At 45.9% G+C, this 24831-nt stretch overlaps 1 protein-coding gene across 1 annotated transcript in view; it reads left to right on the top strand.

The window, feature by feature from the left end:
* The window catches only part of PSMD14 (proteasome 26S subunit, non-ATPase 14), a 1137097-nt gene that overhangs the window by 43524 nt on the left and 1068742 nt on the right, over window positions 1-24831 (top strand). Inside the window, exon 2 of the mRNA XM_069616337.1 lies at window positions 16811-16862. Within this exon, the coding sequence (XP_069472438.1) occupies window positions 16815-16862 (48 nt within the window). The 5' untranslated portion in view covers window positions 16811-16814. The remainder of the gene's footprint in view (window positions 1-16810; window positions 16863-24831) is intronic.

Raw genomic sequence — 24831 nt, 5'->3', positions numbered from 1 at the left:
TTCTCTGGTCATCTTGTAACTCACAGGCTAAGCGGTATTTAAGGGGGATGGGTTGGTTAAACTGAATTTCAGTTCTTATTTCTACATACTCTTCCTTTTCACCCTTAATCCTTAATGCATAACTAACAGTATTACAAAGGTTTAATAACTTCTTTGGCTTCCAACCCTCGCCAGCTATGTACAGTTCCTAAGCCGATTCTCGAACTTTGAGTTTATTATTACTTGCCTCTGCCTGTGGTCATTGATTAATTTTGAAGAATAAGCAGTAACCTTTTTTTTCCTACTTACATTTTTAAATCCCTTCCCTATTCCCTTAACACATTCTAACCCTCTTCTCGTGAGTTGATTTTGAATGTCTTAACCAACCCGGTGGACGCTGGCTCTCTTCCTGCTGCCCCAGTATTATGTGTCTCGTCTCTAATACTACAAAAGAACAGCATTTTTAATACTTCATTCGATGGGTCACTTTCCTGACTCTTTAAAGGAAGCAATAATTCACACAAGGATATATGTGGTCTCCTGCGTTCTTGATGCGGCAGATGTATATGCTTGTTTGATGTCATGCCTGGTGTTGGCAAGTGCAATGTTGAGAGACTTCATATGAGGGTTCCAACAGCGTCAATTGGAAGGAGGCTGGTTGAGGGAGGAATTGCCCGTTGGGTTTTCCGATCTACTGTTCCCTGGACTTAACTTTATGGCTCATTAGATGATTTGGACTACAGCTCCCGTCAGCCCTAACCGGCAGAGTAAATGGTGAGGGATAAGGGGAGTAGCATTGAAAACGTGTGCAGAGCCAGAGGCTACAGACCCTGACATGCTGTAACAGAAGAATAAAGACATGATTATTTTATTTACTACAATTAAGGTACACAAATTCTACAATCCTCTTAAATGTTGCTTAATCCCTCAATTAATGCTAATTTACATAATTTCTCTTTTTTTTTCTTTTTTCGCTCCCTAAGCAATTTTAATATCTATCTGGAAATTAATTCTAAAGAACCTTCTTCATGTCTGGTTTTGTGCTACTCGTTTTTCAAAGACCGCCTTTTATTTCTTTCACCAATTGGCTTTCATCTCAGTGTCATGCTAACCTATTAAGACTTATTCGCCATGAGATTTGTTGACCAAATAGTTCACTTATGCATCCCTTTTCATCTTTGATATTACTTTATCATGTTTCTCCTCTACCGCCTAACCAGACTAATTTCTTAAGCTGATCAATCCTTTCTTCCTCTACAATGTTCTGCAATTTTCTTTGATAGGCTATACTGCATTTTCTCCACTTTGTTTAATCCATCATGATTTCCTTCTACAGCTGTATGAGTCAGTTTCTGTCCACCTGCGTGAAGTACTGTATGTCCTTGGTCTCATTTCTGGTTTAACTAAAACCAGAAAAGGGTTTGTAAAATGAGCAGGAGCTAAAACTAGCTCCTGGGTGTTAGGCATCACCTTGTAAACAGGAGCTACCAGAGATTCCCTTTTCACTTTGTGTCCATTTTGTATGAACCATTGTGTTTAAATGTATATTAGATGTGCTCTAATTCTTCATTATTAACATTCTCATATACTCAGTTAATGTCACATTTAAATGTTTGGAAGGCTCCAGTTGGCTCTAGGATCCAAATGTGGCCTTTGTTTTCATGCTAACCAGGCTCTACTATGCTAGAAGCGGGAGCTAAATGGCTCCCGTCTCCCGTCAATTTCGAAGCCTGCATAACCTATATTCTTTTCTATACTTTCTACTTTAGAATTCCCCACACCATTAATAGACACTCATGCACTTTCCCTGTTAATCTTTCCATCACTGGATTCCTTATGCTTACTCTATACAATGATTGAATTCCTTAAGTGCATGATCTTTCATTCCTCTACCACTGTTGTCCCATACAAGTATTTGCTCTTTTAGGAATCCATAAATAAAAGTAGAGCAGCAGTAACGTTGGAACTTTTGATGTGTCTGCAAAATTATTAAACAAAATGAGTTAATGGTAGTTTATAAAAATAATATTTCTTTGTATTTAATCAAGAAAATAGATTTTTACAAAATTGAGTCAAAATCAATCAGTTAATCTCTATCTTGCAGTTCTTGGAGTTCCGAAGTCCAATTCTAAGGTAGTTTGTGTCAATTTTGTTGGGTCAAAAATGAAATGAGGTTAATCAGGTGATTCTTACGCCGATCACAGGCAGTCAACGTCAAGTCGCGATGGGTTGATTTAGCGGAAATTTTAGATGCTGCATAATTTTGTAGGTCGTGATTAAGCATTTAGTTGAGTCACCGTTGATCAGTCTAGACCAGCATGTTGGTTCGTCCATCAACGCAAAGTCTGACGGGGTGTTTTTTAAGTAACATGATCTGATCGGTTGGTTCGCTGGGCACTGGTGCAGCAGATGACGTACAGTTTCTTTTTCAGTTTTCCAGCTGCAGAAACGACATAAATTGGTTGTTGTTAGGCCTCTGGTGGCCAACATTTCGTTCGTAGGAAGCAAGTTGAGGCTGGCTCGCAACAGGAGATCTCGTCCAGGTTAGGGATTTTTTTTTTATGGAGCTCATTCAGTTTTTCTGTGTTAGGTGGCAGGTGAGCAGTCAATGTGTTTTTTTTCTGCTGCTTCAAGTGTAGATATCCAGTCTTGTTCCTTTTTAGTTTCGTTTGGATTCTGACAGGGTTGTTAATTAAGGTGTCTTCATCGCACCCAATCGAGCCCAGTGCGGCTGTGTTTAGGTTCCGCCATAAGAGTAATTTTTGGGATTTTGAAACCTCTAGTTCTTGATTGATCAAGTTGTAGATGGAAGGAGCAGGGGCCATCCGGCACTTTCGATAAAGCATCAACTTACTATATTTGACCAATCCTCGAAGAGAGGAAAGACTTAGTTCGCGTTGTATAGATGCTACCGGGGTTGAATTGGGCAAGCCGAGAACTTTCCTCCAAAATAGAGCTTCCAATTTTGGCCAAGATTCTTGAGGGATGTTTATCATTGCGTCTGCCCCATAAATCAACGTTGGAACCACCTTCTTTTTGTAAAACTCTTATCACTGGAACCAAGGGGAAAAGACCACATTTTTTGTCTATAGCTTTGCCTTGTGCCGCCAGTTTGATTGTTTTGGATCTTAATGACAGTTGTATGACAGTTGTATGGCTGTTTCATGTTGGCTACTGTTTAGCGTAACTCCCAAATATTTGAAGTCTTGTACTTTTTCGATACAGTTGCCATCTAGTTTAAGTCAGATCTTTTCATGTTTTCTGTTGTGAGTTTCTAAGATCATAAATTTGGTCGTCTTTTCATTTATTTCTAGATTGCTTAACTCGATGTATTGATGTAGGTTGTTCAATTGTCATTAAATACCAATTGGGGTGTAGTCGAGGAGAATAAGATCTGTATACAGTAAGTGGGAGATGGCTGTTTTATGTAGTTTTGGAGGGAATGCCCTGACAGCTGCTTCTGACTCCTTAAGATCTCCCAAGTAAGCCAAAAAGAGTGCTGCAGCTAAAGGACACCCTTGTTTTACACCTCTTGCTGTAGGAATTAGTGATGATAGAACTCCTTGTTGATCTAAACGCACACGCATGGAGGTATCGGTGTAGAGAGCCTTGATGGGAGCTAAAAGGGCTGGTGGACAGTTCCAGGCTTCAAGTTTGTTCCACAGGCGGGCTCTATCGACTTTGTCAAATGCTTGTGTTAGATCAATGAACGCGATGAAGATTCGAGGCCCTCCTTCTAACACCTTGTTCTTTAAGACGTTCAACAAAAGGATGTTGGCTGCTGTACCCAAGTTCTTTTTGAAACCTGTTTGAAATAGGTCACCAAAAGGCGCTTGTTTGGCCCAGGCTTTGAATTTGTCCAATAGTAGCATGCCAAAGACCTTTCCTATCGAATTTAATAGGGCAATTGGCCTGTAGTTCGCCGGATCACTCATCTCCTTCCTTAAAGATCGGCACGACCAATGCGGATTTTCATGAGGGTGGAATAGATTTTAGTTCTGCACATCTCTCGAAGATTTTGCTGAGGAGTCTTGACCATTCTCGGGGACAGGATCTCAGATCGGCGTTTGTTACCCCATCTGGGCCAGAAGCTCTGGAGTTCTTTAGGATTTTGATCCGATCTTCGATATCTTCTTGATTGTTTAGTTTTGCCCAGTGTATGGTTTCTGTGGTTGAGGATAGAATGGGCCCGATGGGTGGGCATAGAAACAGTTTCTTAAAGAAAGTCGTCCACTTTTGCTCACTTATGCAGGTTATCATCGAGTTTTCTATTGCTGGCGATGTGGATTTTAGGAGAGTCCAGAATTCTCGAGCTTTGTGTCCACATACTGCTGTTAAGATGTTTTCCGCGTCATTTTGGTAAAGGTCGAGCCGGTAACTATTAAGCCAGTTTTTATTGTTTTTTTACTGCTGCAACAGCTTCGCAGGATGATATCAGTGACGTTTTTACCTTTTGTTTGATTCTTCTCATCTCTCCTCTTTTAGTCACTAGCAATTTGTCATAGGAGCGAATGATTTGCGTACTTGGTCTCTGTTTACAAGTGGGGGCTTTGTTGTATACTGTCGGAAGCGGAATGTAATCGACTTGTTTTAATCGGTCGGAGTAAGCCATCCCATTGTATCTAGTCTCGATGTCTCTTATTGAATCAGTCTTCAATTTTAACCTAGTCCCTCTGGAATTACTTTCTAGGTCACTGTTCATCATTTGTCTTGGTGGGGCTGATGCAGACCATGTCATGGACAACGGGTTGTGGTTGCTCGCTTTAACTTATCATGAAGGCAATCGTCACGTGTAGCAGGGATCTTGAAACAAATATGTAATCGATAGTGGCTTTGGAGATGTCTCTCCCACGACACAGGTCGCTGTAGGTCAGGGAACACCTTAGGAGAGCTTGATTGCAGAAAAGGATTTTTTCCACTGAGATGCCACAACCATGTCTACAGGCTATCGGGAGGCCCGATGAAGGTCATCCTAAAGGAACCTTTTTTGCAAGAGCTAAGATTGTTTCGTAGCCTTCAAGTGTTGGTTGCTGAATGAGCCACGTCTCTTGCAGACAATTAGATAACATTTTCCAAGGTTTAAATTTCCTGGCATGGTCAAATGGGTGTGTCCCCGAGTGTTACATGAACTTATTTGTCGAAGCCTGTAGATGGTGATCTTTCTGTAGTAGTTGTTCTGAGGCAATGGATTGCTATTTCTTTCTCTGAGTTGTTAATACTTTTGGGAGCCAAGACCACATGCCTTGTAGTGAGGTTCCCTTAGTTGCTGAATTTGTTGTGGTTTGTTTAACAGGGACTTCTTGAGAGATGGATCTCACAATAGGTATATCATTTACTTGCAGGGTTCTGACCTTAGATTTCACAAAAGGTGGTTCTTACTGAGTCGTTGGTATGTGTTGCATGCAAGCTTCACAACTGTTGATTCATTGACTTCTCGATTGATCTTTTTGTTATCTGGTTGAGAGCGACTACTGCTCTTTACTGGTGCATTAACTTTTGACTTGAACTCTGCGGCTTTGTATGATTTATGCAACAGGTCTCTTAACGGTGTATGACGTGACGTCCGATTGATTAGGTGACGGTTGTTTTGTTCTCTTTCATTGTTTATTGTAGCACCGCATGAAGAAACTGATTCTGGAGGACTCGCTAAGTTCATATCCTAATTTGAGGATATCGGGAGCTGCTGATTTCAATACCTTCTTCACCCTTGCAGAAGCTCCATGCAAGTGAGCTCTTGCTTTCTGATACTTGTGCCTAGGTTCCACTATTAGTAAGTCATCTGATTTAATCTGGCGAAGATTTGAGATGTTAAAGAGCGCTAGAACTGACCTCCAGTTTAGGATAACTTCATCACGGTTTTCTTTGATTTGTTCTAGTTTAAGTATCCATTTCACATGGTCAAATTGTTTTGGTTTCTCGTTGTATATTTGGGTTCTGGATCTGTAATGGGTACCAGTACTAGGTTTTTCTTTGAGGCTGAGATTTCCAGAGATCAGTGTTTTTTAGTCTGGTTTTTGCCTGTCACTCTGTTGTACACGACTGCTTAATCTTTGAGTGTTTGTTTGCCTTGTGGCTGTCAGAATCATATCGGCTGGAGTGAGAGGGCCGGTCTCTTGAGAATTGATCAGGAATTGTTTTGTTCTGAGATGACCATTTGGCCTTTTTAGTGAGTTTATTACAACTAGCTTCTAAGGTGTAATGTGGAGTGTCTGTGTTCTTGTCACTTTCATTGCACTTTTCATACAGTTTAAGGTTTATATTTTTTTTACATGAATTTGTCAGCTGAAGTTGACGCTTGTGGGGACAAATGGTCCGATAGGTGCTGGCTTATGTTCATAAGATTTTTGTATCCAAGAAAGTCATCAATTGATTTTGGTGACGGGAGTTGTGTAGGTTTTGAGACTTTTAATGACGTTGTTGGAAGTGATTCAGATCTTTGAGGTGTAGTCACTTGATCTGCTTGTGTGTTCAATTTTTATTCGTGTCGGGACTGATGTTGAAATATTGGTTTTATTGTTTGTCTAAGTTGCTCAGATTTACAGTAGGAATTTTCTTGATGGTCAGTTTTTGCCACAAGTAGCTTTTTCACAGAATTCTGTGGATGTTTGCCCAGGTAGAGTAAGATGGTTCTCACCCATTAGGCGTTGTTAGAGGTGTTAGGATGCGTCACTTGGTTGGAAATTGTCAAGTTGGAAGATAGACAAGCCTCCAGGTTAGAGCTTGATGGACAAGCACTCGTGTTGTTGACTGTCAGATCGATCAATATAGCGGTTTGTGTTCCCATCTCTGCTCGTTTCACTGCCGGTAGGGTTTGACTTGGTAGCATTTGCGGCGATGTCGGTGAATTCTGAGATGCTGGGGATGACATGGTTTTGGATTCTAGTGCCATGATGTATGCTTCTAGGAAAATTACTTTGGTGTGGATCATCGCTTGCAGCGTCGTATGATCTTTTTAAGGAATCAGCAATTGCTTCATATAATTTGAAAGATGTAGGTGCAATTGTCACTGCAGACATTATCGAAAATATGTCAGACTTCTTTTTCGGAGTGTCAGAGTTGCTGATACTCAATTGATTTGTCGAGTATCAGGTTGAGAATCTAAAGCAGTTGGTCGATGGGTTTTAGATGGTCTATGTGAATCTAAAGAGTTTCCTCGAGGTACATGACAGTGGGGCTGGTTAAAATGATGGTCATTGAATGATCCATGTTGGTTACTTTGTTTCTTAGTCCGGCTAGGTACATTGTTGTTGTTTGATAAGGTCAATGCTTTTTCGACACTTGGATCAGTAACTATAGGATCAATAGTTAGACTTTCATTGTTGGATGGAGGTGCTTGCATTTCGCCCTCCGCCTGCTTCGGCCGGGCTTGGTCGTTGACAGTTTCTGGGGAGGAATCGTTCTCATCTAGATTTACGTCCTGGTTTTCAAATTGTAGATTGACTGAATAAATTAGACTCTTTTCAGTTGGAGAGGTGGTTTGTAGAGGTTCGTATGATGAGTCTACCGCTTCTGGAATACTGTTTTCATTTGAGGATGTAGAAAGCGCTGCAGGAACATCATCTTCGTCTGTGGGTCTGAGATTGCCTCCCAATAATGCTGGTTGCCTGTTGGGGAAGGTGATTGATGGTCGATCATTTCTTTGGCACTGGCAATCTTACGATATTTTGCAAGAGGGAGGCATTCTTTCACAGCCTCAAGTATTTCTGCATCAGATTTCTAAGGAGGCCATCCTATTTTCTGCTCAGGTTGTAGTCCGGAAGTGAAAAAAAAATCAGTCAAAAGATTACACGCTCCACTCATCTTTGTTTTTGTTATGTTTGCAGATGTTTTATGTGTGCGCCCATGTTCAGATGGTATAACCGAAGGGCACAAGTTTTTGGATGAAGTTTTTTTACGAGGCCCCTTAGGTAGCATAAGCGATTATTTTATTTATTTATTTTAAATGATACAGCAAGGGGCCTTTGCCGCTTTTTCAGATTGGGTGGCTGAGGCTGCGGTTCCGATGTGGCCTGCGAGGCCGCTTTGGAAGCGTTACAAGCTGGCTGAGGCCGCTTTTTGCAGTCTGCATCGTTTAACAACGAATATGTATGAACTTGTGCAAACACAGTCAAAGGTCTTTGTTGCAGTGATAGTATGTCTCCTATAGGGGGTGCACTTCGTGGAGAGATCAGTAGATTGACTTGCATGACGTGCCAAGGGACTGCCTCCCAACAAACCTCTTCCAATTCGAACCCGCCGAGAACGCTTCTCCCGGTAAGATTCGTAGGGGAGCGCAGCGTCTCAGCGGTGCGGGCTGTGTCCTGGCCTGGTGCCGTGCTCACTTCGCAGATGTATGCTGCACACAAAGCATCCTCCTCTCTATGTCCCGCAACCTGCTTGTGCGGCAGGCTCTCTCCGGGGTCTACTTCCGAGGTTCAAGCAGGTGCAAGTTGGGGAGGAAACTCGGGCTGCATGGAGCTCACTTTGATTCCAGTTCAGCGAGTCCCGCGATGAGGGGAGTGGACATCCCTCTTTAACTTCGTAGTCCGTGTTGATTACATTTCTGTATACTACGCCCCGAGCGCTTGCCTCTGGGCGAGAATTCGTCACAATAAGGTCGCCGGATTTGGGGCTCGTAGATAAATGAGGTAAGGTTTTTGATGGAAAGGTACTTGATGTCATTGCATTGTCCTTACTAACTCTAGTTTTGAAGTGTTTTGTTGGTTTGCCGGCTTCATTCTGCATGTCTTCAATGGAGGAACGTTTCTTTGAACTCCTTAAGCACTGTCTCTCATAATCTTCTTTATGAGCTGAGACGGGGGCTACCAACCTGCCCGTCCTGACAGCCATGACTGCAGGACTGCCACTCGCCGCCGCTCCGCGGTTACGAACAGTCTTTAAGCAGCACAGTGGGTCCACCCACAGAGTAGGAAAGACTCTGGTTTGCAGGTCCAACAGAGTTTACCACAAGAACAGGACTGCCACTCGCCGTCCACTCAGTGTATTACATCATATGGCATTTAATAGTTCGTCCGAGGCAATGATTTGGCTCACAGAGTACACTGGAAAATGGGCGTGGCCGTGCCAAAAAGGGGAGAAATCATGTGATTAGCGTCTGTTGTATGGTTCTTAGGATGGCTCTTCCAGGGTCTGGTAAACAGTGCCACGTAGTGCCCACTTAATAGTAGTTACATAATTACTGGCAGGGCCCCCTTCAGTGACAAAAAAACCTCAGTCCCCAATACCTGAACTTTAGCATTGACAGTCTGCAGATACCAGTCTCCACTTCGGTGAAGACTCTAGGGGCCTGATTCACAGAATGTTTTCCTATGGGATTGCATCATTGTAAAACGCTTCTGTGAATCAGGCCTTTGGCATCTACCTAGAGTCCGTGCTCACTATGACTCGCCAAGTAGATATTGTGACCTAGCTGCCTACACCTTGAAGCTTATTAATGCTTCTAGGCCATTCCTTGCCTTAGCCAACTGCCTCACAATCGCAAGATTGGATTATTGCAACACTGTATTTGCGGGCACTTCTGCATATAACATTTACAAACTACAAGTGATCCAAAATATGCACATACAGGGCGGCACGCCATCACCTTAGCGCACGATCACTTGCATGTTCTCAATACTCACAAGGCATAGTAGGTACATCCCTCTCCCCCTCTGCTCTTATTGTGTTGTAATGTATACTCCTACGTCCCATCCCCTTTCCTCCATACTTATGGGACATCTCTCCGTCCTGTGGGATGGGGACTGGAGCACTTTGTAAAAAGCATCCAAAATTTTGCAAAAATGTGTCCTTCCTCTCATTCTTGCGAGGGGCCCGGCACGCAGCCGCAACCCCGCCCACCTTGGCTCCGCACCGCCCATCGGTCCTTTTCTCCGCTCGTTCGGGACTGGACGCACTTGCATCCGCAGAAGATTTTCTTCCCTTTTTTCCTCTCTGGCTCTCGCTAGCGATCATGTACTAGTCGGTCTGTCGTTCAAACGAGACTTTCCAGATTGTTCACTGTGTCACCGATTCTTTGCAAGGGCGGGCCCCCATCCTCTTTGTCTCGAGTGTTTGGGTCCGGACCACCATTGGGACTCCTGTTTTTACTATGATTCCCTTTCGGTCCGGGCACTTCAACGTCGGTTGGAGCGCTGGGAGGAGGTATTTCGACGTGCCCCTCCCTTGCATTTTCAAGCTTTTATCATCGAAAAGAAGAAACGACCGGTAAGTTCTTTACTTTTTAGAGCACCCCGGCTGGGAGATACCTTTCTGGGCTCTTCCCAAGCCGGGAGGAGCGTTAGTCGCTCTTGTCACTGGGGATTGCCCTGAGGTGCCTTCTGGGCCTAAAGATTGTACCGGAGTTTTCTCCGAGGGTCTCTGTAAGGGGCCTGTGGATACTGGAGTACACTCCAAGGCCACTCCTGTGGGGACGGCTTTCAGACCCAGTTCTACTGAGTCATGGGGTACCGGAGCTAGCTCTGAGGTCTCTTTATCGTTTTCCCTCAAAAATAAAACCGGGGTGAGCCCCGAGGCCTTGGTTGGGCTTGGTGTTACCGAACGGATGTTCGAGGCCCGCGCTTGTAAGGCTGTTACCGGACCTGGGTCCGAGGTCCCTCTACAGAGGCTAAGGTTACCAACATTTCTGAGAGGCCTGGCAAGGCCTTATCGGTGAAAGTTGTTTCTCACCGTTCCCGCTCTTGTGGCGATGCCAGAACTGTTGAGTGGGCAAAGAAGGAAAGTTCTTCCTTTACCGGCAGCGCCGAGGTCCTTCCTGAGAAGGCTAATTTGGCTATTGGTATGTCGCAGAAACATTCCCGGCCTCCTAGTACCGGCTCTGCCGAGGTTCCTTACGTAAAGGCTAAAGTTAAGACCTCTGATCCATCGACGGGGACCCCTGCCTCACTTCCTCACGTGCCGCAGTTCTCCTCAGGTGATGGCAAAATGGCGGCCATTCCCGCCACGACCACAGCGGCCATTTTGGGCGCTTCCCCTACAGCTACGCCATCAGCCTCGGGTGTAGGGCTTGGTTCTGTGGGTGAACATAGAATTCCTTGTGCGCATCCTTTTCACCCAGTTTACGACTGGAACGCTCGGAGGCCCCTTCTGCACAATGTTTTGTTGCCTGTGGGGTCGGCACCTTTGATTTTTGTGGACACTTCGGGGGATGGGCCTGTGTGGCAACCCTCCCCATTGCGTCCCTGGAATTATCCTCCTCATGAGGTCTCCACTGGTAGTGCCAAAAAGGTCCCTGGAGGATGCTTTTTTTCGCAAATTTCAGACGCTCATGCGTACCGATCCCATGAGGGAATATATGAAAGGGCCTTTTAGGGAGATATGTCCGCCCGTGCCTCCGGCTCCACCCGTTCCTCCGGTGGTCCCGTCGACGCCTCCCTTGCCTACGGTGCCTTCCTGACTCTTCCACCTTTGCTCCCGTTGTCCCCTGTGGACAAGGTAGCGCCCGACACAGCTCAGCAGGATCCTGACCTGTCGGATGATGCGCAGGGCGATCAGGACAACGAGGATCTGCCACGCTCTATTAGAGCTTTCCATGACCGGGTACTGAACATGATGTGCTTCTTGGATGTTGCTTTCTGGGGCATTCACCCTGTCTCCTTTGGATTTCTTCGGAAGAGGTGGCTTTGACATCTTGTCCGCCCCCCCCCCCTACTCCACGGTGGTGGCTGCGGCTACCTTACAGTCCAGGCCTGCAGCATCCTCTTCCACGATGGCTACTCAGGTTCTCGGAAAGGAGGACAAGCTTCTTGACTCCCTTGGGAGGAAGATTTTCGCTAACTCGGCCTTGCAGCTCTGGCAGGCCAATGCCGAACTAGTGTTGGAGGGGGCTAATATGCGGATGTGGAAAGGTCTGTCGGAGTTTGAGGAGTTTATTCCGGTTGAAAAGCTGGAGGATTTTAAGACGGGTTTATCCAATGCCAGGGTCTTGGCCCAGGATCTCCTGGAGGCTGCGGCTCACCACGTAGACACCTCGGCTCGGGGCCTTATGCTGAGGGTTTATACCTCACGACAGGCGTGGCTACATGCCACAAACGGAGGTGCAGGACAAGGTGTTGGACCTTCGGTTTGACGGTAAGGAGCTGTTTCATTCTACAACGGATGTCGAGTTGACCAAGACGAAGGATAGCACGCAGACAGCTAAGTCCTTGTCAGTCCTGGTAAAAACCCCCTTTAAAACCCAGAGACCGCTGTCGCAAAGTCGGCCCTCCTCTGGTTTCAGGGGCATCCTTGACCGGAAATCTCGTAGAGTGGATACCCCTTCGGGGAATAACTGCCGGAGGCAACAACGGACTCGGTTTTTCTCCCACTCCTCAGCCTCCTCCTCAGGTTCAGGTGGCAATACCACTGAAAAACCTACAAAATGAGGGTTCTCCGCACTCGCACGAGACCCCGGTGGGAGGACGCATTGCGTCTCATTGGGAGGCGTGGCAGACCATCACCAAAGACAGGTGGGTCTTGTCAGTCACTCGCACGGGCTTCCACTTACCCCTATCCCCTACCCCACCCTTCAAACCTCCCTTCCAGATGTCGGGATCACCCTCCCTGAATGCTGAGGTGCAGAAGCTTCTGGACCTCAGAGCGGTGGAACCCGTTCCTCTCGGGGAACGAGGGGAGGGCTTCTACTCTGTACCTACCGTATCTGGCTGGGCATGATCATCTTGAATTTCTCTTGGGATAGGAAAAGATTGAATTGGGAAAGGTCTAGGATGGTGCGCAGGCCAGCCTGGTTGGGTTTGGGCACTGTATGTCGGCCTGGTGGTTCCAGAGGCTTCTGGGGCTCATGGCCTCGTGCGTGTTGGCTCTTCCTCTTGCTCGTCTCAAGATGAGGCAAACTCAGATGGCTCTTCAGAGTTCTTGGCGTCAGGCTGTGGATCCGGACTCCAAGTTGATAATGATTCCGGCTTTCATGAGAGTGGACCTGGAGTGGTGGTCGTCTCTCAGCAACCTGTCGGTGGGTGCAGGGTTTCAGGACCCAGCCCTTACTGTGACTGTCACAACAGACTCCTCCCTTCTGGGGTGGGGTGCGACGTTGGATCTTCTTCAGGTCTCGGATCTTTGGTCGCCTCAGTACAAGCTCCTCCACATAAATCATCGGGAGCTTCTGGCGATCTTCGTAGCGCTCAGCGCGTTCAGACCGATCATTTCCAACAAGGTGGTCCATATATGCACGGACAATGTGGTGTCGATGTATTACATCAACAAACAAGGGGGAACCAAGTCTCCCCCTCTTGTGGACCTGTCCATCCAGATCTGGGAATGGGCTGTTCTTCATGGTGTTTGGCTGCTTGCAGTGCACATCCCAGGTCAGCCGACTATCACAGCGGATGCCCTCAGCCGGCGGACAATGGTCAGCTACGAGTGGGATTTGAAGGCGGAGGTTCTCTCATGGATTTTCCTGCGTTATGGCACACCGGAGGTGGACCTCTTCGCTACGGCGGTAAACAAGAAGCTTCCTCAGTATTCCTCCAGAGGGGGCTGGGAGCCTCCTCTCTGGGGGGATGCTCTCGAGAATCCATGCCACAACATGAGAGCTTGCGCTTTCCCGCCTCTGCCTCTAGTTCACCAAGCAGTTTTCAAATTGGAGAACTCTGTGAACTGTTCTCTCCTACTCAAGGCCCCGTGGTGGCCGGCCAGGTTTTGGTTCTCAGAACTTCAACACCCGTCGGTGTATCCACCGATCAGAATTCCGGTGACCCCCGATCTTCTTCACCAGGGGGAACAGCAGCTGTGACACCCCTCCCCACAATCGCTCAGCTTGGCGGCATGGTGCCTGAGTTCAAGTGTTTAGAACATCTTAACTTGTCAGCGGATAACATGCGTATTATCCAGGCAGCCAGGCAGCCAGGAAACCCTCGACTAGGTCCCAGTACAGAAGCAAATGGCTTAGGTTCTGTCATTGGTGTTTAGGCAAGCAGTTGGACCCAAGGGGGGGCTACAATTGACACAGTACTGTCCTTTGTATCCTTCTTAGCGGAGTCGGGTGTCCACGTTCTGTCATGCAGAATTTACCTTTCATCGGTTTCCGCTTACCTTTCTATGGACCAATGCTCTAACTCTCTGTGTAACGCAGTGGTTAAGAGGCATTTTTCAGGCTTGACACGCATCTATCCTCCAATTCGTAGTCCTCACCCGACGTGGGATCTAAATGTGGTCCTGACGGCGTTGTGCCATAAACCTTTCAAACCAATGGCCATAGTGGACCTCAAGTACCTATCCTGGAAAGTGTCCTTTTTGGTCGCCGTTACATGAGCAAGGCGGGTGAGTGAGCTCCAGGCCTTGTCGGTGGAGCATCCCTTCTTGGTCTTTCACAAGGATAAGGTAGTCCTACGGACAAATCCTGCTTTCCTGCCGAAGGTGGTATCTGAGGCTCTTAAGTTCTATCTGGACAGAACATCCGAGATTAGGAATTCTTCTCAACTGTTTGTGACCTTTTGGTAACCCAAAAGGTAAGCAGGCATCTAAGGCGACTATTTCTCGGTGGATCGCCGCCTGCATTGCGGAGTCTCATCGTCCAAGGGCTGAAGCCTCCTAAAGAAATTCATGCACACCTGGTGCAGGGTAAGGCAGCTGCGGTTGCCTTTCAGAAATATGTCCCCTGGGAGACCATCGCTAGGGCAGCTACTTGGGCCTCCCCATCTGCTTTTTGTAAGCATTATTGTCTAGACATGAGCTCAAGAGCTGATGCTCAGTTTGATCAGGCTGTGCTGAAGAACCTTTTTCAGTAAGGGGTATTTCCATCCACCCATAGTTCCTGTAAGGAGTGCTTGGGAATCTCCCATAAGTATGGAGGAAAGGGGACGGGAAGTAGGTGTATAACCAGGTTACTCATCGTAGTGACCACCTTACTCCTAGTCCATAGTCCCCTTTCCTCCATACGCCCGCCTGCCGTGCCCTCTAATAAGGTTCCTCTGTTATTGCTAATAGGTCTGAGACCTGGCGATAGAAAAGGACTGATGGGCGATGTGCGGGGCAGAGCCAAGGTGGGCGGGGTTGCGGCTGCGTGCCGGGCCCTGCGCAAGAAAGAGAGGATGGACACATTTTTGCAAAATTTTGGATGCTTTTTACAAAGTGCTCCGGTCCGTCCCACAGGACGGAGAGATGTCCCATAAGTATGGAGGAAAGGGGACTATGGACTAGGACTAAGGTGGTCAATACGGTGAGTAACATGGTTCTTTTCCACCCTCGCTCCCTCCCTGCCTGCCCTGTGGGCGTGTAGAAACCGTGGTTTCATATTGCATAAGCGACTAACGAGCAAACCATAAATAAATGTATTCTAAGCTATATGGTAGATGCGGGCGTGAACGCCATCTTGGCAAGTGGCAGCCATCTTAGAATTTAGGCCCAAGCGCGGCGAGCAGCACTTTGTGTATTAGTATTAAGCCCCATGCATGAGCGTGAACACCACCCCCATCCTGGAGTTACGGGCCCTGGCGCCATGGGAAGAATTTGCCCTGCAAGGTCATCAGAAGGGAGCAGAGCCCCTTTTGGTAGTCCCATCCCACAATCCCACAAAGCAAGGCCCTCCTACCCCACCATCCCGTCATGAGATATACAGCCATGCCATGCTTTCATCCCATGACCCCCGCATGCCACAGTATCATCCAAACCACAGATCATAAAACTTTTACACCCCTCGATCGATCACGAAGATCAGAAGGCAAGGCTATCGCGCCTTCATGAATGGGTCACGTGATTTGTGCAGTGAAGTGCAGGGTGGCATCAGAATTAGCTCAAAACTAAGGTGTAGGACCTTGAGAGTGCTAATCTGTCTTGGAAAGAGTGACGTGTGTGAGAGTTAGTATGACCTTGGTTCTCCCCCCGAGCTCATCCCAGTATCTGCCAGGTGCAAAGTTACAATCGTTAGAATAACATTGTATGTTAAGAGTAGCTTATTAATTGTTAGGTCATCTCACCGCGGGTGACGAGCCCAGCAGCAGCAGCAATGTGAACAGAGATGGGGCGATGAAGATGGACCAATGGCCTGGCATTCCATATGGAGCAGGCCCTACATCTATAGGCCTCTGCCAGTCCGTGTTATAGAATTGTACTGTTTAATATGTCATCATTAGTGATGCTTTTTGTGCTTATGTACTGTACATGCCAACGGAACTCGGAACATTCCGGGCAACAGAGTTCTTTGATGGTGCATTCCTATTTTTGAAGAAATAAATCCTTGTTATCCATGCAAGAGTGTCTTGAGCCTTTTTGCCTAGCAGGCTGTATTTTCTTCTGGCATGAGCCTGCAGGGGCGTTCCTTCACATCAGTAAGGCTTATTGCCTAGTTTGCAGCATCTTATTTGTATCTGCATTTGTAAAGTAGGACTACATGGCCTCTCCTGCAGGTCTCCTACACAGCATCCGTTTCCGTTGTTGGATCATGGAAAGTTTAACCCACTAAGCGCCCTGCAAAAAAACGAATGGTTCGTATGCAGAAATCCTTGAATAGGGATATGCCAGCAATTTTTTTTTTCTTATGAATCTGGTTGGGTGGGGGTTAAGGCGCTGTTGACGGAGGGAAATAACCACTCATACATAAGGAATGCATTTAAATGCATTCTTAATACAAGGGCTGAATATCATGAGAATAATAGTTAAATCTTCTAAATAACATGAATATTTTACACTGGTATGACCCAGTGCCGAAGAATTAATGTAGAGCCTGTTAATTAGTGTGGAAGACAGCTTCTCGAATTAATATGTGGTGTTAATTAACAGGAAGTATGATGTTGTATTGTAATTACCACCAATATGTTTGACATGCTTGGTGAATCCTACACATGACAATAAAACCAAACATATTTGAGGTTAAAGAACATTTTCCTTTTTTGTTTTCTAGAAATATGGACAGACTATTGAGACTCGGCGGAGGAATGCCTGGACTTGGCCAGGTTCGTGTGTAACCTGTCTGTTCCATCCTGATGCATGTGTTGATAATATTTGTGCACTGATTTTAGCACTCTTAAAAGTTCAATGCAGCAGAACCTGATAAACTATTTGCTGGTAATTGGAAATATCACTTGGATGTAGTGTTTTATGAAACATTGACAATGAAAGCAAGGCTCGTTCTTTACTGTTTTAATTCTCGTTTGTTCTTCAGAGGTCATTTCACACTTTTTATAGCATTTATGCTACACGTGTTAAGAAAATGCTACAATGCGCTCAAATGCCTTCATTCTGAAAGTAAACGTCTGTAAGTGACGTTTGCCGTTATTAAAACCATGTCAACCTTTTTAGAAATGGTGTTCACCTGTTATTATTTCTCTAGTGTTCTCAAATGATTTCTTAAACCATGACAACCGTAGCAAATGTTTGCGTGCCCCTGTTCTGTCTAACATAGGCCTATTTTCTATCTTTTTGAGGTGTGATCCATTTTCCAGCATGCTTGATCCTGAACGTTCTAATTAAAATTTGATATATTTATCAATATGGGTGTGAACTTGAATGCTGAATGGAAGAATTTATTTGAATGTAATCTGTGAGCTTTAATTTGGAAGCGCACAGTGGACTTGCAAAGCCTGTATCCTGAATGTGCAATCAACCTTCATGTAGCGCCTATTTATTTACTACTTTGGCCACATTGCCTTTTATTTATGGTGAAAACCTTACTCTGCCTATGTTTCCCCCCCCCCCCTTCACTTCTCCGTGCCCTTAAAGTAAACATTTAAACAAAATCAGTCTAACCTAGCCCTGACTGCTTAATCGGTCACCACAATAACAGCCTGACGTTGCATAAAACAATGTGCAGTTAAGAGGGATTTGGGATGAAATGGATAGTTATGACCGTCCTGATTAGATCTTGCTGAATGTATTAATGGCTGTCTGGGATTCTGTTTTGAATCCACATCCTAAGTGAAACGTTCCAGGGCTTCTTTCCGCACAAACAATGTGGTGACCCTCTTTTATTGCGTGGCCTCCAAATTTGAATATTGCTGTGTTTTTTTTAATTATTTGTATTTTTTATTTTGAATGTAATTCAACTACATTCAGACTTCACATCATGTTATACTCTATAGTACATTTACATCATCTTTGTCCGTTTTAAACCCTGCACACCCCCAACTCTCCCTCCCCTACCCTGGCTTACTTTACCACATATATCTATACCACATTAACATCTATATTCCGTAACGCACAAGGCTGTCCATCGCTGTCCGGGTTGTGTGCTGGCTCTTGTCCACCTGCTCTGGAGGTGACCAGCTCCTCAATTAACTGCCTCCAAGCTACCATCCCTCCCTCCCCTTGATCTTCCGGCCTGGCCACTGCTTCTTGCCATACCATCGTTTCTGTATTCGCCCATTTTACCAGGTCTTTCCACCATATCTGCCCCTGAGGTCTCGTTTGTGCCTTCCACCTCATCGCTATCCGGCGCTTCGCCAATATACATGCTAGATCGTTAAGTTTGCTTACATGTTTGGCCCTCTTGGATCTGGTGAAGTCCCCCAGCAAGCACGCTAGCGGATATCTGATATCCAGAATGTTGTCTGCCTTTACTAGCATTTGAGCCACCTCTCCCCAAAACCTGCCCACCTCCACACAAGCCCAAAACATATGGGTCAAATCTGCATTGACCACTTCATATTTTGGGCAAGTTTGTGTTGCTGCTTGCCCAAACCTCGCTATTCTGTACGGGGTTAAATACGCCCTGTGGGTTCTATACAATTGTATCTGCTGTAGTCTAGAGTTCCTAGACACCTTGTTATGATACACCATGGCTCTGTACCACATTGCATCCGACATCGCTTCTCCCAGGTCCGCCTCCCACTGTTGTCTAGTCTGTCCTTGCCCCTTCCCCACCTTGGACATTAGCAACTCTTATATCCTTGACACCTCATGCAAGCCCTCCGCCACATCATAAAGTGACTCTATTGTTTCGTCCATTTTCCATCTCGCTTCAGTTTCCGACCACCTTTGTCGTATACTTTGCAAAAGACTGGAGTGCGTCATGTGTTGACCTGGTTGCACGCCGTCCTCTTCTACCAAAACACAACCTCTTTAGGAATCCCTTCCTTAATCTGGTCTCCCACTGTCGCTACTCCATTAGGTTCCCAATATTTCCGTACACTCAACCTCACTTGGTCACTCGCTCCCTCCAATACCACCAACGGAACCTGTGGGGAATATGGTACAACATCCCCTATTAATTGACAAGCTCTATGCCACATTTTACACCCCAATCCTTTTAACCTGGGTAGGCGGGCCTTGCCAGTTTACCATCCATACAATTTCTTTCAAATAAATCCTCTCTTCCGGTGCTTGCAACAACCATGACTCGTGTGCCTGCACATCCGCCAGCCATGTTGCCACAAATTGCAGTTGGCTAGCGTCAAAGTACACCTCAAAATTAGGTAGCCTTATCCCCCCCGAGGCCGTATGTATTTTGGATTTTCCATAATGCGACCCTATGGTATCCAGTCATTTTTTTTCAAAACACAAAGTTTCTAATACAACGTTTGTGAATACTTTCTGTCAGTCATTTTTTCGAATAGTCATTTTTTTGAAAAATATTTGATCATATCGAATTCTTTTAAAAAAAAATGACTAGGGTTGGGGCTAGGATTAGTGGTTGGGGATAGGGTTTGGGCTAGTGTTTAAGTGTTAAAATAGGGTTAGGGTTTGGGTTAGTTTAAGGATTAGGGCTAGGGCTGGGGCTTGAATTAGGGTTGGGGGGTGGGGGTGGCGTGGGAGTTTGGGGGGGGTGCTGGGGGCACCCCTCCCAATATACACAAAACATTAAAACGTTACAAGGGGCTGGCCAGTGGTGACCTCTGAGCACTGGACAGCTCCATATAACATTTTAATGTTACAAAGAAAGCATTGAAATGCTACTGTTAACATGTAAAAGTGCATTTCAGTTGAAACCAGTCCATGTCTATTGTCGATGGATTGGTTTAGAAAGAAATGCATTTTTTCATGTTAAATATAGCTTGTCGCAGCTTTTTTTTTTTCAAAACTTTGTTTTCGAAAATCTCACTATAAACCCTGACCTACATCTAGACTTGCACCATAAGAAATCTCTACATATACTATTCAATTTAGTAAAAAACTGCCTAGGTATCGCAAATGGGACATTCGTGAAATACTGTAGTTATCTTGGCAGCACCACCATCTTCAGCAGCGCCACCCACCCAATCATGGATAGTGGCAATTTTGCCCAAAACATTATGGACTTTTCAATCCCATGCAGTGCCTTCACAGTATTATGTGCATGTTCAACCGAGGGTCATGATAAATATATACTCCAAGATAGTGAACCGTATCTAGTTACCATTTTATTGGTATTACAGGGAATCTGTTCAGCGGGCTCCCCACGTATTCCCCCAGCGGGAACAGAATCGATTTATGCGGATTAATCATTCTACCTGACACAGCGGCATAACGTTCCATCACATCCAGCATAATCTGTAAATTGGTTTCTAGAAGTTGCAGGTAAAGCAACATATTGTCTGCATACAGTGATATTAGATGTTGTCCTTCGGGCGTTGCTATCCCTGCTTCTCCATTTTCGTCTCGTAAATATATCGCCAGCGGTTCCAACGCTAATATGCAAAGCATCGGAGACCACATAAATCCCTGTCTCGTACCTTCGCTTAACTGCTATTGTTCTGAGGTTATCGTACCTGTTTTCGCCCCGGCTACCGGTTTGCTGTAGAGCATCTCCACCCATTTAATATATATCGGACCCATACCAAACCCTTCCAACACCATCAACAACCATGGCCATTTAACCCAATCGAACGCCTTGACTGCGTCCAAGGACGCCACCACTAGTTGTCGCGCCTCCCCCCTGGGTGCAATCTATCACATGATGCAATCTGCACAGATTACTTATTATATTTCTATGCGGGACATATCCCTTCTGGTCTGAATGTATGAGTTTGGATATGAGTGGCCTAAGTCTGCGTGCCATTACCGCTGTAAGTGTCTTCCAATCCTGATTCAATACCGAGAATCAGCCACAGTCAGTGTCTGGCTTACTCCGTTTCAAGAGGGGAACTATTATCGATTCTCTCAGCGATTCAGGCAGTCTGCCTATTTGTAGCGCCTCGTTAAGCATAATCAAGCAATGGAGGTAGTAGCTCAGCCTTATATGCCTTATAAAATTCACTGGGGAGCCCATCTGCCCCTGGGACCTTGCCTGTCGGCAACTCTCTAATCACTTGATCCTGTTCCTCCACTGGAATGGGAACCTCCAATCCCTCCCGTTCTTCTGCACGCAACTTGGGCATTCCTATCTCAGACAGTGCATCCCGCATCTCTGCTACCTCACTGCCTGAAGCCTCATCATATACTTCTTTGTAATACTCATAAACATCTGTTCACTCGCTCCTGTGTCTCCAGCAATTCCCCATTACTTGTACTACCGCCCTCATCGGTTCTCGTCTATTCACACCCCTGTAAAGCCAGGCTAACAAGCGCCCAGGTTTGTCCCCCTCTGCGTGCTGTCTCTCAATGCATCTCCGGTAACTTAAATTGCTAAACCTGTCCCAGCGTTTCCGACATCCTGCTGTATACGCGACACCTCCCGTGCCCCTTCTGAGGACCCATCCCCGTCCGAGCTATGCTCTCCAACTTCTCTTCTGCCTCCCGCAATCCCCGTAGTATTACGTCTTGCATTCCTTTAGACCTTGACATAGCTTCCCCCCTCACGACTACTTTGAAAGCCTCCCATGGTGTGCCTGCTGTCCTGACACTACCTGTGTTATAAAGAAAATACTCTCACTCTTTCTCTTAGACATTCCCGATGTCTCTGAGTGCCTCAACCCTGAACCTACATGTTGGAATCCTGGCCCTCATGGCGAGCGCCTGCCATGTTGCCATCAGAGGTGCATGGTCCGATAGGACCCTCGCTTTATATTCTGCTCCAACAATCTCTCTTAACAACCCCCCCCCCCTCCCACCATAACGTAGTCCAGCCTAGTGTAGAGATTAGTAGGGGCACTATAGTGAGAGTACGCCCGGTCTTGTCCATGCATCCTTCTCCACACATCCTTCAATTTGAAAGTACTCAGCAGTGCACTTTCGCTGCAGGGATGGGGCACACCACTTATATTGCAATGTTATTGTCATTGTCTCTGGAGGATAGCTCAGGAGCAACACGTTCGCCTTCAAAGCAAGACTAGGCGGAGCAACACAGGTTCGATCCCCGGGTTACAATGTCTGTTTGGAGGCTGGATGCACATCTAGCCCCAAAGATCAATATAATAATCTACACAAACCTTTTTTTTTAATCGCTTCGACTCATTCAGAACCAGTTGAAAGAGGAATTTTCTCAGGGAAGACAAAGTTTCTACATCTCGCCCTGAATCTATATCTGGCAATGAAGTACCTATGGGCTCTGCACACTCCTGCCCTCACCCAGCAGGACTAGAGAGAACCACAACAGTGCTTACTTTACTTGGTGGGTACATAGGATTTACTTATTTTCAGGACTACTGAAAAGCTCTTGCCCCTGCAGAGCTCATCTTGTATCTGGGATTCCAACCCTCCTGCAGGAGGATTAGAAGTAGGTAGTCCACAATTTATGACTGCATAAGACATGACCTTTTTTGACTTGAACTGCTGAGCCACTGCCCGCTCTGACCACCGAGTCTGCAGTCTTGGCCATTGGAGCAGCTTGCATCTCATTCTTTCCTTACACCAGCATCATTTTCCAGGGTCCTTGTGCTGTCCTCCATTGTTTGGGGCCTTTGCCTGCACATACCGCACCTCCTCTGCTAGAGCACAACTTTAACCGCTCCTTTTCTGTCTAGTCAGAGGCTTTCTCCTCATTTTCTTTGGATACAATTGGTGTAATGCAGGGGTCTGCAACCTTTGGCTCTCCAGATGAATAACTCCCATAAAGTCTAGCTAGGAAAGTCCATGTTGAGTGTTCGTGGCAGTCGTGTGAAAAACATCCTGGGTGTCCGAGGATGTAGACTTATGCTGTCACTACCTAAACCCTGACCACTGCATTTCATAAAAGATGGATTTCTAAAATCTTGCCTAGTAGACAGATATTGAGGACACCCTAGTTGGTGAACAGTGGACTTTGGGATTTCAACCAAACCCAATGAAGGTAAGCATGGAGAGTGGACAAGGCTAAGTCTAGGGAGAGATGAGTGAGGTCACGGGTCCACACAGTGAAGTACACAAATGATTCCACATGGACAGCAAGTACAAAAATACTCCAATTATTATAGGTCCAAAGCACACTATATAAATGAATCCAGCAGGCAATATCACACAACACTTGAAATATAAAACATATATACAGTCAGTTGGTTAATACAATTCACCATACACCTGAAAGGAAAGATGGGCAATTGTATAACCAGTCCACAGGAATAGAAGCCATAACTTTAGGAATAGAGTCCAACCCTAAGTTGAATGGGGCCTTGTGCCCAAAAGGTTCACAAAGTACATTTTATAAGATGGGATAAATTTAAGAAATGTTCCTGTGGGTGTGAAGATTGTGCCAGAAGTCTTCAAAAGGAATTTACAGTTAAGTAAAATGTTCCTAGCTTCTAGAGCAGCTTTTATTTAACAAATGTTGAAAATGCAATGACATGAAATATAAATCCAAGTTCTTCACAAACTTTATAATTGAGGAGATGGACCGGTAAGTATTGCCACTACTCGCTGCCCTTACTCCAATTTTCCCAAAGGACTTCTTGGCATGACGAATGGGGGTCACTTGAGGTAGGTTTTACTATTGTTGGATCCAGTTGAAGATCAGTAGCTGCAGGTGCACTGAAGTTTCCAGTCAGGGCCAGGAGCTGAGTGAAACCCTTTCCAGTGAATAAATGCAGCAGGCACCCATGCAGGACTCTCTACCAGACAGAGGGTGGTCGGTTCCATTGACAGTCACCACACACAGGCGACCACAGGCATCTCGCCAGGCGCGAGCAAAGGAATTTCAGCCATTGAGTTCACCAGTATTGAGTCATGGCTTCGAGCGGTGCTTCAAGAGCAAAGAATGAAAAAACATCTTGACTCTTTGTCCGCCACATATTCCAAGAAAGGCCCCCATGTGCGTGAGAATTTGGACAACCTTCCCTCCGCTGACACTGAGTTTCTCCATCCCCCAACAACTCCCACACCTTCAACCACCAATAAGCGATATGAGGACCCTTCACTACCTTCCAAAAACCTGCTTGGGTGATTCCATCTGCCATAAGCCGCTGGGACGTCAGTTCAGCTCTGGCGTCTGACATAGGAAAGGACCATCATCGGGGACATCCCCCAGTAGTAGGACCTGTGGGTCTATGGGGAGCAGGGTGCCCATGATTTAATTTTAGAACAAACCTCCAGCCAGAATGTCTTTCTCTTTTTCTCTCACTCTCTCGCATGACTTTATAAGGACTTTCCTGACCTCAGAAGGCAGAAAGGCAGCCAGAACAAGCGAAAATTGTGTGATGCAGCAGGCGAGTGATCAAACTCAGCCCTCCAATAGAAAGGATCTTCACCACTCATGCACACCAGCATCATTCCCATCGGGGAGCCCTCTGGGGCTGACTCATGCATGCCCACTAGACACACTGGCACCAATTTGTGGATTGGGACCACACAGTCCTAGCCCACTTCTTGAGTCCATACACGCATAGCATGCACTAGCCTGCGAAAGCAGCTTTACAAGGCAAATGCATGACCATAAAAGGGAATTCCTGACCGGAGAAGGCAGGATAATAGCCAGAGAACAAAATTGCCAAAGAACAAGCAAATAATCTTGTGGCATGGCCATCTTGGGCTCCTCGCGGCTCTTAGTAGCCAAATGCGAATGCTCTACTAAAAATATAGCAAAAATGCTGCAAATGTAACTGCTGTCACCAGCTTGTTTTTAGGTACATTTAAAATGTGACCAAAATCCCTTTGGTGCAA

Source organism: Ambystoma mexicanum, chromosome 9 (assembly GCF_040938575.1).
Source record: "Ambystoma mexicanum isolate Mex_15411 chromosome 9, UKY_AmexF1_1, whole genome shotgun sequence".
Lineage (NCBI taxonomy): Eukaryota > Metazoa > Chordata > Amphibia > Caudata > Ambystomatidae > Ambystoma > Ambystoma mexicanum.
The sequence above is the reverse complement of the archived record's forward strand: the minus strand, read 5'-3'. Positions and strand labels throughout refer to the sequence as shown.